The sequence below is a fragment of the Balaenoptera musculus genome, chromosome 3 (genome assembly GCF_009873245.2).
Source record: "Balaenoptera musculus isolate JJ_BM4_2016_0621 chromosome 3, mBalMus1.pri.v3, whole genome shotgun sequence".
Lineage (NCBI taxonomy): Eukaryota > Metazoa > Chordata > Mammalia > Artiodactyla > Balaenopteridae > Balaenoptera > Balaenoptera musculus.
The window spans coordinates 90,796,523-90,810,454 of record NC_045787.1 but is presented as its reverse complement, the minus strand read 5'-3'; the positions used below and the strand labels follow the sequence as shown (position 1 = coordinate 90,810,454).

General features: G+C 36.3%; 1 protein-coding gene across 6 annotated transcripts in view; it reads left to right on the top strand.

The window, feature by feature from the left end:
* Positions 1–13,932, top strand: part of APC (APC regulator of WNT signaling pathway) — a 136,741-nt gene that overhangs the window by 85,539 nt on the left and 37,270 nt on the right. For all 6 annotated transcript variants that reach the window (XM_036845869.1, XM_036845868.1, XM_036845865.1 and 3 more), the window contains exon 8: positions 13,653–13,757. In XM_036845869.1, coding sequence (XP_036701764.1) covers positions 13,653–13,757 — 105 coding nt within the window. The remainder of the gene's footprint in view (positions 1–13,652; positions 13,758–13,932) is intronic.

Genomic DNA, 13,932 nt, shown 5'->3' with positions numbered 1-13,932 from the left:
TTGGCCTTTCAGGTGACCAGCACCCATCCTGAAGCTATCTAGGGATCCCCCATGGGTCACCTCATCTGCATGGCAAACTCAGGAAATTCCAAGGGTTTTTGAAGCTCTGTGCAAAGAACAAAGGGACGAAGACCAGATATATATATTTTTTATTATACCACACGAGCCTGTAAATTTATCTCTAGTCAACTGCCTATTAAATTTGAGAGTAGAATGCATTTTCAGATAGTCAAAGTATCAAAAATATGTATTTCTCTATACTGTTTTCTGGAAGCTATTAGAGGATATAGTTAAAATGAGAAGGTAAAGCAAGAAAAATGAAGATTTGGGATCTAAGACATAAAGAATACAATACAAGAGAAAGACATGAAAGACTCCCCAGAATGAGGATGAAGGGAGATTCTGAGACTAATGATAGAGAAAGTAACGAGTCCCTATTGGCACAGTTGAGAAGATTCTGGGAGAGATGAGTCTAAGAAGATGAAATCAGTAGACTACTTAATGTTTTTGAATTTATTGAAAGGAAAAGAAATTTACACAGTAGGAGAGAAACTGAGGGTGTCACAAGTACACAGAACACCAAATAAACAAAACAAAAAAAAGATAATCTTACTCCATGGACAACAGGAAGTTGTAAAGGAAAGAATCATAGTATACCACCTGTACTCATGACTATAATTTAATAGTCAAAATAATGCAAATGGTGAACAATTTATCTAACTATAAAATGTAAATTGGACAAATAGAGGAACAGGATGAGTATGGTGTGTTAAGGGTGGAATGTTGATAAAAGAGAAATCAGTCCTCATCTTACATAATAGGAAATCAATAAATGAGGCATTAAACTAAGAAAAGCAGAACCTAGCAACACAAGCAGGTTATTTAGAGATAGAGAGGTGAGTTCCAAAATAAAAATAAAAATCCTCTGAAGGAGATGAAAATGTTTGCCTTAAGATAACAGGAAATGGGACAGAGCAAGCAAGTGTGAAAGACCACTGTTCATTGTCACAAGGCTTTAGAACTAATGATTATTTCAACTATGTGTAACTATGATAAAAATAAAGCATTTAAAAGAGCCAAGGCTATCATTTAGAAGATATTTATACTTATCTTCCTGTATAATCTGGATTGGCTTAATAATTATACCTTGATAATGATGATTAGTAAAGAACTTAAGAGGAGCTTAGAGAAAGCAAAAACGTTGGTAGCAGAATATCCTAGGAAAAGTCATGTTTAATATACTATCAGTGAGTAACAAGAAGACCAAGCAGTGGAAGTAAGAGGAAGGTACTATCTCAGTGGAACACAAATACTGTATATTTATACATGCTAGAAACTGAATGTTACTGAGACTTGTGCGTATTTGTCAGCTCTGCAGCTGAAATTTGGTTTTGATCACCATATAGAAGGATGGGGGTGTAAAAGACCATCCCCTCACCTATCTGTTTATAGCCAGCGAATTTGGGCACTTCTCACCTTGTTTATAGGTAAATAATAAGAAAACCTACATGGGACTTAAGTGAACTATTGCTGAATAAGTTTCGGAGAAGCATGTGGGAGGCTCAGAGAAAATAAATTTTCAGGAAATTATTTGCTTCTTTAGTCAACTGCAGGAAGACCTGTCTCTGTGCAACAGGAGCAAAAGAAAAGCTGAATAAAAATCCACATTGAACAATAAACAACAGAATTGTTGCTAGGAAAAATTGGCTCAGTATTTGGGGACAGATTTGAGACACATCAGTGGAAAGTTTCTAATGTGCAGCCAGATTCAGACTCACATTCCAGATCACGAAGAAAGAAGAGACTGCAAAGAGTGAAACATCAGCTTAGTGCTGTTTTCTAAATATAATTCCTAAAAACACAATGAAGCATTTATTGAAATTTTTAAATGTTTATGATACACAAAATAGTATGTACACTTTGATCCCATTTTTTAAAAGGTATACAGAAACATAGTGTATCAGAAATAGTATGAAAAGGCAGATAACCATTGTTAATACCTCCTTGTTTTTCTGGCTTAGCCAGTTGTTTTGTAATTTTTTTATACTAACTATGTACAGTTTTTATAATGAGAGAAAACTTTTGTATACAAAACAAATTTGTCATGTTCTGTCATGGCCAGCACGTATTTTCCACCCGTGGAAAATTTGATCAAATAATGAATAGTTCTGTTTCGAGCCCAAAACAGTGCAGGCCCGTTTATACACAGGGAAGACAACTGTTTCTAATGTTAAAAGTACAATTTTTGGAAGTGTAGAGTCCTTTTTAAGACTATTTTCATCCATGCTTGTCATTTTAAATATCTTTGAATTCAGTACATCTAAATTCGAAATATGTAGAAACATGTATTTGCTAAATAGGCAGTTTAAGTACAGTGTAATAGTCATATTGCTCAAAGTAGTTTAACCTGGCTGTCCTAAGTCAATATAAACCAAATATTTGTAATATAAAGAATAAGTGTCCTTTTTGCAATGTTGACTCTTAGGAACTTTAAAAAATAACCCAAAAAAACAGTATCTCTGCTTCTTTTTCAGTGTCATTGGCATTGCTGTATGTGGCATTCTGGTTATTATGACCCCTTTTGGCTTTCCAGTGTAGTTTATCTGTGTTTTGGTGTTTTTTGTTTGTTTTTTTTTATACAGCAGGTTCTTATTAGTCATCAATTTATACACATCAGTGTATACATGTCAATCCCAATCGCCCAATTCATCACACCACCACCCCCACCACCCCCACAGTTTTCCCCCCTTGGTGTCCATACATTTGTTCTCTACATCTGTGTCTCAACTTCTGCCCTGCAAACTGGTTCATCTGTACCATTTTTCTAGGTTCCATAATATGCGTTAATATACGATATTTGTTTTTCTCTTTCTGACTTACTTCACTCTGTATGACAGTCTCTAGATCCATCCACGTCTCAACAAATGACCCAATTTCATTCCTTTTTATGGCTGAGTAATACTCCGTTGTATATATGTACCACATCTTCTTTATCCATTCATCTGTCGATGGGCATTTAGGTTGCTTCCATGACCTGGCTATTGTAAATAGTGCTGCAGTGAACATTGGGGTGCATGTGTCTTTTTGAATTATGGTTTTCTCTGGGTATATAACCAGTAGTGGGATTGCTGGGTCATATGGTAATTCTCTTTTCAGTTTTTTAAGGAACCTCCATATTGTTCTCCACAGTGGCTGTATCAATTTACATTCCCACCAACAGTGCAAGAGGGTTCCCTTTTCTCCACACCCTCTCCAGCCCTTGTTGTTTGTAGATTTTCTGATGATGCCCATTCTAACTGGTGTGAGGTGATACCTCATTGTAGTTTTGATTTGCATTTCTCTAATAATTAGTGATGTTGAGCAGCTTTTCATGTACTTCTTGGCCATCTGTATGTCTTCTTTGGAGAAATGTCTATTTAGGCCTTCTGCCCATTTTTGGATTGGGTTGTTTGTTTTTTTTAACATTGAGCTGCATGAGCTGTTTATGTATTTTGGAGATTAATCCTTTGTCCATTGATTTGTTTGCAAATATTTTCTCCCATTCTGACGGTTGTCTTTTCGTCTTGTTTATGGTTTTCTTTGCTGTGCAAAAGGTTTTAAGTTTCATTAGGTCCCATTTGTTTATTTTTGTTTCTATTTCCATTACTCTGGGAGGTGGATCAAAAAAGATCTTGCTGTGATTTATGTCAAAGAGTGTTCCTCCTATGTTTTCCTCTAAGAGTTTTAGAGTGTCTGGTCTTACATTTAGGTCTCTAATCCATTTTGAGTTTATTTTTGTGTATGGTGTTAGGAAGTGTTCTAATTTTATTCTTTTACATGTAGCTGTCCAGTTTTCCCAGCACCACTTATCGAAGAGACTGTCTTTTCTCCATTGTATATCCTTGCCTCCTTTGTCATAGATTAATTGACCATAGGTGCATGGGTTTATCTCTGGGCTTTCTATCTTGTTCCATTGATCTATATTTCTATTTTTGTGCCACTACCATATTGTCTTGGTTACTGTAGCTTTGTAGTATAGTCTGAAGTCAGGGAGTCTGATTCCTCCAGCTCCATTTTTTTCCCTCAAGACTGCTTTGGCTATTCGGGGTCTTTTGTGTCTTCATAAAAATTTTAAGATTTTTTGTTCTAGTTCCATAAAAAATGCCACTGGTAATTTAGGGATAGGGATTGCATTGAATCTGTAGATTGCTTTGAGTAGTATAGTCATTCTCACAATATTGATTCTTCTAATCCAAGAACATGGTATATCTCTACATCTGTTGGTATCATCTTTAATTTCTTTCATCAGTGTCATAATTTTCTGCATACAGGTCTTCTGTCTCCCTAGGTAGGTTTATTCCTAGGTATTCTATTCTTTTTGTTGCAGTGGTAAATGGGAGTGTTTCCTTCATTTCTCTTTCAGATTTTTCATCATTAGTGTATAGGAATGCAAGAGATTTCTGTGCATTAACTTTGTATCCTGCAGCTTTACCAAATTCATTGATTAGCTCTAGTAGTTCTCTGGAAGCATCTTTAAGATTCTCTATGTATAGTATCATGTCATGTGCAAACAGTGACAGCTTTAATTTTTCTTTTCCAATTTGTATTCCTTTTATTTTTCTTCTCTGATTGCTGTGGCTAGGACTTCCAAAACTATGTTGAATAATAGTGGTGAGAGTGGACATCCTTGTCTTGTTCCTGATCTTAGAGGAAATGCTTTCAGTTTTTCACCATTGAGAACGATGTTGGCTGTGGGTTTGTGTTATACGGCCTTTATTATGTTGAGGTAGTTTCCCTCTATGCCCACTTTCTGGAGAGTTTTTATCATAAATGGGTGTTGAGTTCTGTCAAAAGCTTTTTCTGCATCTATTGAGATGATCATATGGTTTTTATTCTTCAATTTGTTAACATGGTGTATCACATTGATTGATTTGCGTATATTGAAGAATCCTTGCATCCCTGGGATAAATCCCACTTGATCATGGTGTATGATCCTTTTAATGTGTTGTTGGATTCTGTTTGCTAGTATTTTGTTGAGGGTTTTTGCATCCATATTCATCAGTGATATTGGTCTGTAATTTTCTTTTTTTGTAATATCTTTGTCTGGTTTTGGTATCAGGGTGATGGTGGCCTCATAGAATGAGTCTGGGAGTGTTCCTTCCTCTGCAGTCTTTTGGAAGAGTTTGAGAAGGATGGGTGTTAGCTCTTCTCTAGATGTTTGATAGAATTCACCTGTGAAGCCATCTGGTCTTGGACTTTTGTTTGTTGGAAGATTTTTAGTCACAGTTTCAATTTCATTACTTGTGATTGGTCTGTTCATATTTTCTACTTCTTCCTGGTTCAGTCTTGGAAGGTTATACCTTTCTAAGAATTTGTCCATTTCTTCCAGGTTGTCCATTTTATTGGCATAGAGTCGCCTGTAGTAGTCTCTTGGGATGCTTTCTTTTTCTGCGGTGTCTGTTGTAACTTCTCCTTTTTCATTTCAAATTTTATTGATCTGAGTCCTCTCCCTCTTTTTCTTGATGAGTCTGGCTAATGGTTTATCAATTTTGTTTATCTTCTCAGAGAACCAGCTTTTAGTTTTATTGATCTTTGCTATTGTTTTCTTTGTTTCTACTTCATTTATTTCTGCTCTGATCTTTATTTCTTTCCTTCTGCTAACTTTGGGTTTTGTTTGTTCTTCTTTCTCTAGTTTCTTTAGGTGTAAGGTTAGATTGTTTACTTGAGATTTTTCTTGTTTCTTTAGGTAGGCTTGTATAGCTATAGACTTCCCTCTTAGAACTGCTTTTGCTGCATCCCATAGGTTTTGGATCATCGTGTTTTTATTGTCATTTGTCTCTAGGTATTTTTTGATTTCCTCTTTGATTTCTTCAGTGATCTCTTGGTTATTTAGTAACGTATTGTTTAGCCTCCATGTGTTTGTGTTTTTAACGTTTTTTTCCCTGTAATTGATTTCTAATCTCATAACGTTTTGGTCAGAAAAGATGCTTGATATGATTTTAATTTTCTTAAATTTACTGAGGCTTGATTTGGGACCCAAGATGTGATCTGTCCTGGAGAATGTTCCATGCACACTTGAGAAGAAAGTGTAATCTGCTGTTTTTGGATGGAATGTCCTATAAATATCAATTAAATCTATCTGGTCTATTGTGTCAGTTAAAGCTCGTGTTTCCTTATTAATTTTCTGTTTGGATGATCTGTCTGTTGGTGTAGGTGAGGTGTTAAAAGTCCCCCACTATTATTGTGTTACTGTTGATTTCTTCTTTTATAGTTTTTAGCAGTTGCCTTATGTATTGAGGTGCTCCTATGTTGGGTGCGTATATATTTATAATTGTTTTATCTTCTTCTTGGATTGATCCCTTGATCATTATGTAGTGTCCTTCCTTGTCTCTTGTAACATTCTTTATTTTAAAGTCTATTTTATCTGATACGAGTATTGCTACTCCAGCTTTCTTTTGATTTCCATTTGCATGGAGTATCTTTTTCCATCCCCTCACTTTCAATCTGTATGTGTCCTAGGTCTGAAGTGGGTCTCTTGTAGACAGCATATATATGGGTCTTGTTTTTGTATCCATTCAGCGAGCCTGTCTTTTGGTTAGAGCATTTAATTCATTCACATTTAAGGTAATTATAGATATGTATGTTCCTATGACCATTTTCTTAATTGTTTTGGGTTTGTTTTTGTAGGTCCTTTTCTTCTCTTGTGTTTCCCACTTAGAGAAGTTCCTTTAGCATTTGTTGTAGAGCTGGTTTGGTGGTGCTGAATTCTGTTAGCTTTTGCTTGCCTGTAAGGCTTTTGATTTCTCCATCGAATCTGAATGAGATCCTTGCTGGGTAGAGTAACCTTGGTTTTAGGTTCTTCCCTTTCATCACTTTAAGTATATCATGCCACTTCCTTCTGGCTTGTAGAGTTTCTCCTGAGAAATCAGCTGTTAACATTATGGGAGTTCCCTTCTATGTTATTTGTCGTTTTTCCCTTGCTGCTTTCAATAATTTTTCTTTGTCTTTAATTTTTGTCAATTTGATTACTATGTGTCTCGGCATGTTTCTCCTTGGGTTTATCCTGTATGGGACTCTCTGCGCTTCCTGGACTTGGGTGGCTATTTCCTTTCCCATGTTAGGGAAGTTTTCGACTATAATCTCTTCAAATATTTTTTCAGGTCCTTTCTCTCTCTCTTCTTCTGGGACCCCTATAATGCGAATGTTGTTGTGTTTAATGTTGTCCCAGAGGTCTCTTAGGCTGTCTTCATTTCTTTTCATTCTTTTTTCTTTAGTCTGTTCTGCAGCAGTGAATTCCACCATTCTGTCTTCCAGGTCACTTATCTGTTTTTCTTCCTCAGTTATTCTGCTATTGATTCCTTCTAGTGTATTTTTCATTTCAGTTATTGTATTGTTCATCTCTGTTTGTTTGTTCTTTAATTCTTCTAGGTCTTTGTTAAGCATTTCTGGCATCTTTTTGATTTTTGCCTCCATTCTTTATCCAAGGTCCTGGATCATCTTCAGTATCATTCTGAATTCTTTTTCTGGAAGATTGACTATCTCCACTTCATTTAGTTGTTTTTCTGGTGTTTTATCTTGTTCCTTCATCTGGTACATAGCCCTCTGCCTTTTCATCTTGTCTGTCTTTCTGTGGATGTGGTTTTTGTTCCACAGGCTGCAGAATTGTAGTTCTTCTTGCTTCTGCCGTCTGCCCTCTGGTGGATGAGGCTATCTAAGAGGCTTGTGCAGCTGTTTTTTTTTCCTTGATTGAACTTAACTACACTCTATTTTTTAAATTGTTTTTAAAGAGGCAGCTTTTGTTTTTATTGAGCAGCACTGTGTTGTTTTTTTTAAAATTTATTTATTTATTCATTTTTGGCTGCATTGGGTCTTTGTTGCTGCACGCGGGCTTTCTCTAGTTGCGGTGAGCAGGGGCTACTCTTTGTTGTGGTGCATCAGCTTCTCATTGCAGTGGCTTCTCTTGTTGTGGACAACAGCGTCTAGGTGCATGGGCTTCAGTAGTTGTGGCTCGCAAGCTCTAGAGCGCAGGCTCAGTACTTGTGGCACGTGGGCTTAGTTCCGCGGCATGTGGGATCTTCCTGGACCAGGACTCGAACCCCTGTCCCCTGTGTTGACAGGCGGATTCTTAACCACTGTGCCCCCAGAGAAGCCCTGTATTTTCTTTTTTGATATTTTATGCTTTGAGTTTTTGCTGCTTTCTATCTTATTTAGTTATAGTTAGTTTTTATTCCCCCCATCTTTCTTATATTCTGATTATTGCTATTTGGCTGCATCAGCAGAGTTTTTTTCTATTTCTAAATCAGTATTCACATTTTTTCTATTTGATTGACTCCTTTATGTGTATGAAATAGCCCTCCTTATTCCATTTAATGCTCTTCACCTTGACTTTTATTTTGTTTGCTATTAGTATTACTGCACTGGCCTTCTTTGTGTCATCATTTGCTTGGTGTAACATATTCCCTGTCTGTATATTTCCAAATTTTACCAACTTTCTGGCCCCTGACAATTCCTTAAAGAATTGTCATTTGTTAATAGCAATTCTCATTTTCCAGCACAATTATAAGGTTATTGCAGGTTGGGGGCTTGTTTGTGTTTTTTGTATTTGTTCAAAATTTTATTTAGATCATTGGATTTGGGGCTGCCTACCACTGTGACCTAATCTAATTTTTGTTTCTTTTTGTTATAATAATGGTCATATCATTCATAGTCTAAAATGTTTACATTTATTCAGTGAATGAAAACTAAAAGAAGGTGTTATGTCTTATTCAAGAAAGAAAATTCTAATTTTGCTGTTTGATGTTTCTTTATTCCATTATTATCATTCTGCTAATATAGATCAGAGAGAGAAGCTTGAAAATAGAGAAAACTGGGAATCAGATACTCATAAATTAGGTCACATACAGTGTAGACAAGAAAAGAAAAGATGTCTGCTAAATAATTTCTCTACCATGAAGCATCTTATAACATTGTCTTTGTCCTACCTGCCGACAACTCTGGTTTAGGGTCTAGATGTGGAACATAATTCAGATGATGTAATTATTACACATGATTCAAATCTCAAAAGTTCCAAAAGGATATGTGAGGCAACCAGTGCTGCCACTTTCTTATGTATCATTTCAGACAGGTTGTTTACTGGCAAACAGGTACATTTGGGGGCGGGGGGGGGGGCTCAGACGGGTGCGAACTGTGAGGAAAATTATGGCACGGTTTAAAAATCTCTAGAAAATAGCCAGTGAGAAATATTTATTAAAATCCCATGCAGCTAGCACAGGGAGATCAGCTCGGTGCTTTGTGACCACCTAGAGGGGTGGGATAGGGAGGGTGGCAGGGAGGGAGATGCAAGAGGGAAGAGATATGGGAACATATGTATATGTATAACTGATTCACTTTGTTATAAAGCAGAAACTAACACACCATTGTAAAGCAATTATACTCCAATAAAGATGCTAAAAAAAAAAAATCCCATGCAGAGTACTCTTACAACCCATTAATAAGGAGACAACCCCACTTACAAATGAGCAAAAGATTTGAATACACGTTTCACCAGAAAAATATATAGGAATGGCTAATAAACACATGAAAATATGCTCAACATCATTAGTCACTAGGGAAATGCAAGTTAAAACCACTATGAGATACCACTTCACACTCATTAGGGTGGCTGTAATCATAAAGAAAACAGTAAGCGTTGGCAGAGTTATGGATAAATAGAAGCCGTCATACACTGCTGATGGGAATCTAAAATGGTTTGGCCACTTGAAAAGTGTGGCAGTCACCTAAAGTATTAAACGTACAATTATTATATGACACAGCAATTCCACTTCTAGGTATCTATCTAAGAGAAATGGAAACATGTCCACATAGAGACTTTCACTTGAATGTTCATGGCAGTATTATTCACAATAGCCCAAAAGTAGAAAAATGCAAATGTGTATCAATTGGTGAATTAATAAACAAAATGTGGTATACCCTTACAATGGAATACTGTTTGGCAATAAAAAGGAACAAATTGATGACACATACTCTAACAGAGATGAACCTCAAAAACATTATACTAAATAAAAGTAGCGAGACACATAAGTCCACATATTCTGCTTATAATAAATGTACAGAAAAGACAAATTCATAAAGACAAAGTAGATTCATAGTTACCTGAGGCTGTGGGTGGGAATTGGGATTAACTATAAAGGGTTCTTTTAGAGCACAAGGGATCTTTTTAGAGTGATGAAAATGTTCTAAAACTGGAGTATTGTGATGCTTGGTAAGTTTATTAAAAATCATTGAGCTGTACACTTAAAGTGGGCCAATTTTGAGATATGTAAATACCTCAACAAAATTGTTTTGTTTGTTTTTTAAATTTTTTTAGTCCTAGGATAGAAAACTGGGGAAGGTGTCCAGCAACTATGGGAATAAGGAGACTAGATAGGATTATTCTTTCAAAGGAATCAGAAACAATCTCTCTGTTCTCAGTGTTAGCAGTAGTTTTAGATAGTGATCAAAGAACACAGACAGACCTGTCGCCTAGGATCAATGAAAGAATAAAGGGAAGTAAATAAGTAAAGAAAATAAAGATAGTAAGTGTTAAATATTACTTTGTGCTCTAGAGTCAGACTGCTTGGGTTGTGATCCCAGCTCTGGCTCTGCCATTTACCAGGTATGTGACCTAAAGCCAGATACTTATCGTCTGTGCCTCCTCAGTTTCTTCATGTGTAAAATGAGGATAATAATAGTACATGCTTCGTAGAGTTGATGTAAGGATTAAATCAATAGATGCCAAGTGATTAGTGCATAACAAACATTAGATTTTTTTTTAACTTCATTATTTTCATCATTATCACCATCATCAGTTGGGCCTGGCAGTCCTGCAGGCCTACTGTGTTTCTCTGGATCCCCCATTCTCTCTCTACTGGAAACGACTATTTCTGATGTCTACTAATCTTCATCCTGCTAATAATTTCATCTCCTCCTTCACAGAGAAAACAGTAGCTATCGTCAGAGCGCTCTCTCCTTCCTACCAGGAAGCATTCTGCCTTCCTTCCTGTGCTTTGGATTTTCAGCTCCTGCCTTCTCAGGAACTTAGTACTCTTACCTCGTTTCTCTCATATTTATCTTCTTTCTCTTCTGTAGCATCTTTTCATTGGCATTTAAACATGCTCAAGTCTTATCTTTAAAAACAGAAAATGAACTTTCCTCAATTCCACCTCTCCCTGCAACTGTTCTTCATCTGTCCCCTTCCCGTCCTCATTGTCTTTTCCTAATCTTCACTCCAAAGGTGTTTCTAGACTCCAAGTCTGTATTTCCTCCCCACCATTCACACACACCAGTCTAGTCTCTACTCTCATAGTTTCACTGAAATGGATCATTGATGACTTCCATATTGCTAATGGACATTTTCAGTCTTCATCTTCATATTTTCCACATTACTGAACACTGTTGCTTGAAATATTATACTCTTGGCATCTTTTTTGGTTCATACACATTCCTTAAGACATATTTCACTTTTCCTCTTTTATTTTCTCTCCCTCCCTGAGACCATCTTATTTATGCTTAGGGCTTCACTCACCATCTGTATGCTTTTGGCTCTCAAATTCATTTTTCTAGCCCTGAGCTCCAGACTCCTAAATCTGTGTACCTACTCTGCATCTCTACTTAGTTGTCTTAAAGTCACTTTAAATCCAACATATCCAAAGCATAATTAATGATCTTCTCCTCCTAAGTCCTCCTTATGAGCCCCACATCCTCCAAAATACCCTCATTCTCCTTTAGTATCACCTATCTCTGTGAATGGTACCATCATTATTCAGTCGTGTGAGCTAAAGAACACAGGAGTAATTCTTGACCAGACCTCTTCCTCCACTCGCCATATCCAATCTATCATGCAGTCCTTCAGATTTACCTCTGTCTCCACTGCTTTTATCTCCATCACTGCTTCCCTAGGTGTAAAGTACCATTATCTAATACTTACTTTAAGACATAGTCTCCAAACTGGTCGCTTCTCTTTCCTACCTACTTAGACCATTTTAAATTTGACTTAAAAAAATCAAAATACATGCACCTTTTCCCATTAGTATTACTGGTATTAGTTATGTGAGGGCAAGAGTGCCATCTGAGAATCACACTAAATTCAGTAAAATCAGTAAGATTTTTGTTTTTGTTTTTGTTTTTACCATCTTTGTGTTCTACTCTTCACACTGTAGTTCTTTGATGTTCTAGAGCAAGCCATGTTTCCTCCCAGCCCAGGTTCTTTGCACATGGTCTTCTGTTTACCTAAAACCTTCACCTTCTATCCCCATCCCATTTCCTAGGACTCCTGTTTGTATTTAGATCTCAGTTCAGACAAGGCTTCCTAAGGGAGCTCTTCCCCCCAAGTCCCCACAACATATGGCATCCCTCTGGTGTATATCCTTACAGCGCCCTGTACCCTTCTTCAGAGTACTTGTCAAAGTTTTAACTCTATTGTCATTTCTCTCATTATTTGATAGTATCCCTGACTAGACTGAAGCTTGAAGAGTGCGTTGAGCAGTGTCTGGTTTTGCCAGCGCTGTATTCCCCAGCACCTAGTGAAAGTAACCAACGTGGCAGATACTCAGTACTCTTATATTGACGTCTTCAATTATGTTAGTGTCAAATCTTGGTGGATTTAGTGGTTTTTGATTCATTTTGTCTCTAGATTGATTTTGTATTCTCTACTTTTGTTGATTTTGTTGAATTTCGTAGTGTAACTTTCCCATGGTGATATTTTTTCTTCTGTTTCTGAATTATTGGGACTACCTCTCTTTTGCCTGTATATAACTTATACTAGTTTATTGATGGAAATATTGGTAAATTATTAAGTCACATCTTAAATGGTCTAGAAAAGCTTTATGTTTAAAGAAATTCTAGTGGAAGCCATTTTGTAATACAGTTTTCCACTATTATGTCAAATTTTTTAAAGTGTAATTTTTATTTTTGCGTTATCATTTTCCTAGGGTAGGCACATTTGTGATTGTTTCTATAAAAGATAATGGAAAAGTTATTTTATTTCTTTGATTCTGCAGTGATATTTTTTCAAAGTGACTGCTTTGTACTGGATATAATCTCTCTTGAAATGACTGCTTTTACTGGATATAATCTGTCACTTTCATTTTACATAGCAGATGGTGGCTACATTAGAAAAGGTTTTTGGTTTTTTTCAGATGAGAAACTTAAGAACTTATCTGTTGGTTTCATATGACTTTTATTAGCAGAAGATGTATATATATATTCTGTGTATAAACATAGTTATACAGAAGGTGTTTTTAAGCTTAGGTTAATAGTTTAACTGATATATTTGCAGCTCTAGTAAACGCCAGAGCCATGTGACCTTGCGGAAAAGACAGTTATTTGTTCTAGTTGGGATATATCCCTGATAGTGATGTGAGCACAGCTGGTGGAGGATGGTGTTTCTGTGAGTCTCAGAAAATCCTTTGTCTTGTGTGGCTCTAATGCTCGAGGGACACACTTCACTTTCCTTTTACCGAAATAGTCGACAGTCAACCCTGCGGGAGCTGATGAAGTATAAAGTGCAGTTCCATGCTTTTGTAAACCTGTATAATTGAGGCATTCAAAGCTTTAAAGCAAGAACGAAGGAAAGCTCTGGGCTAAGAAAGCATACACCATTTTTGTATGTAATGATGTTAACTCCATATTAACAGAGGTCATCTCAGAGCAAGCATGAAGCCGGCTCACATGAAGCTGAGCGACAGAATGAAAGTCAAGGAGTGGCAGAAATCAACATGGCAACTTCGGGTAGTGGTCAGGTAAATAAATTATTTTATTAATTTTTTTTCCAATTAACTATTTAAATATTTAAAAAGGAATACAGAGTGAGATGATTCTCAGAAAGATCTGTAAATCTTATCTACTTTCTTAGTCTTGAATGGATATCTCCAGAAAAATTCAGTACCAAAATGCTATGTCATTTTTCTTTATTAT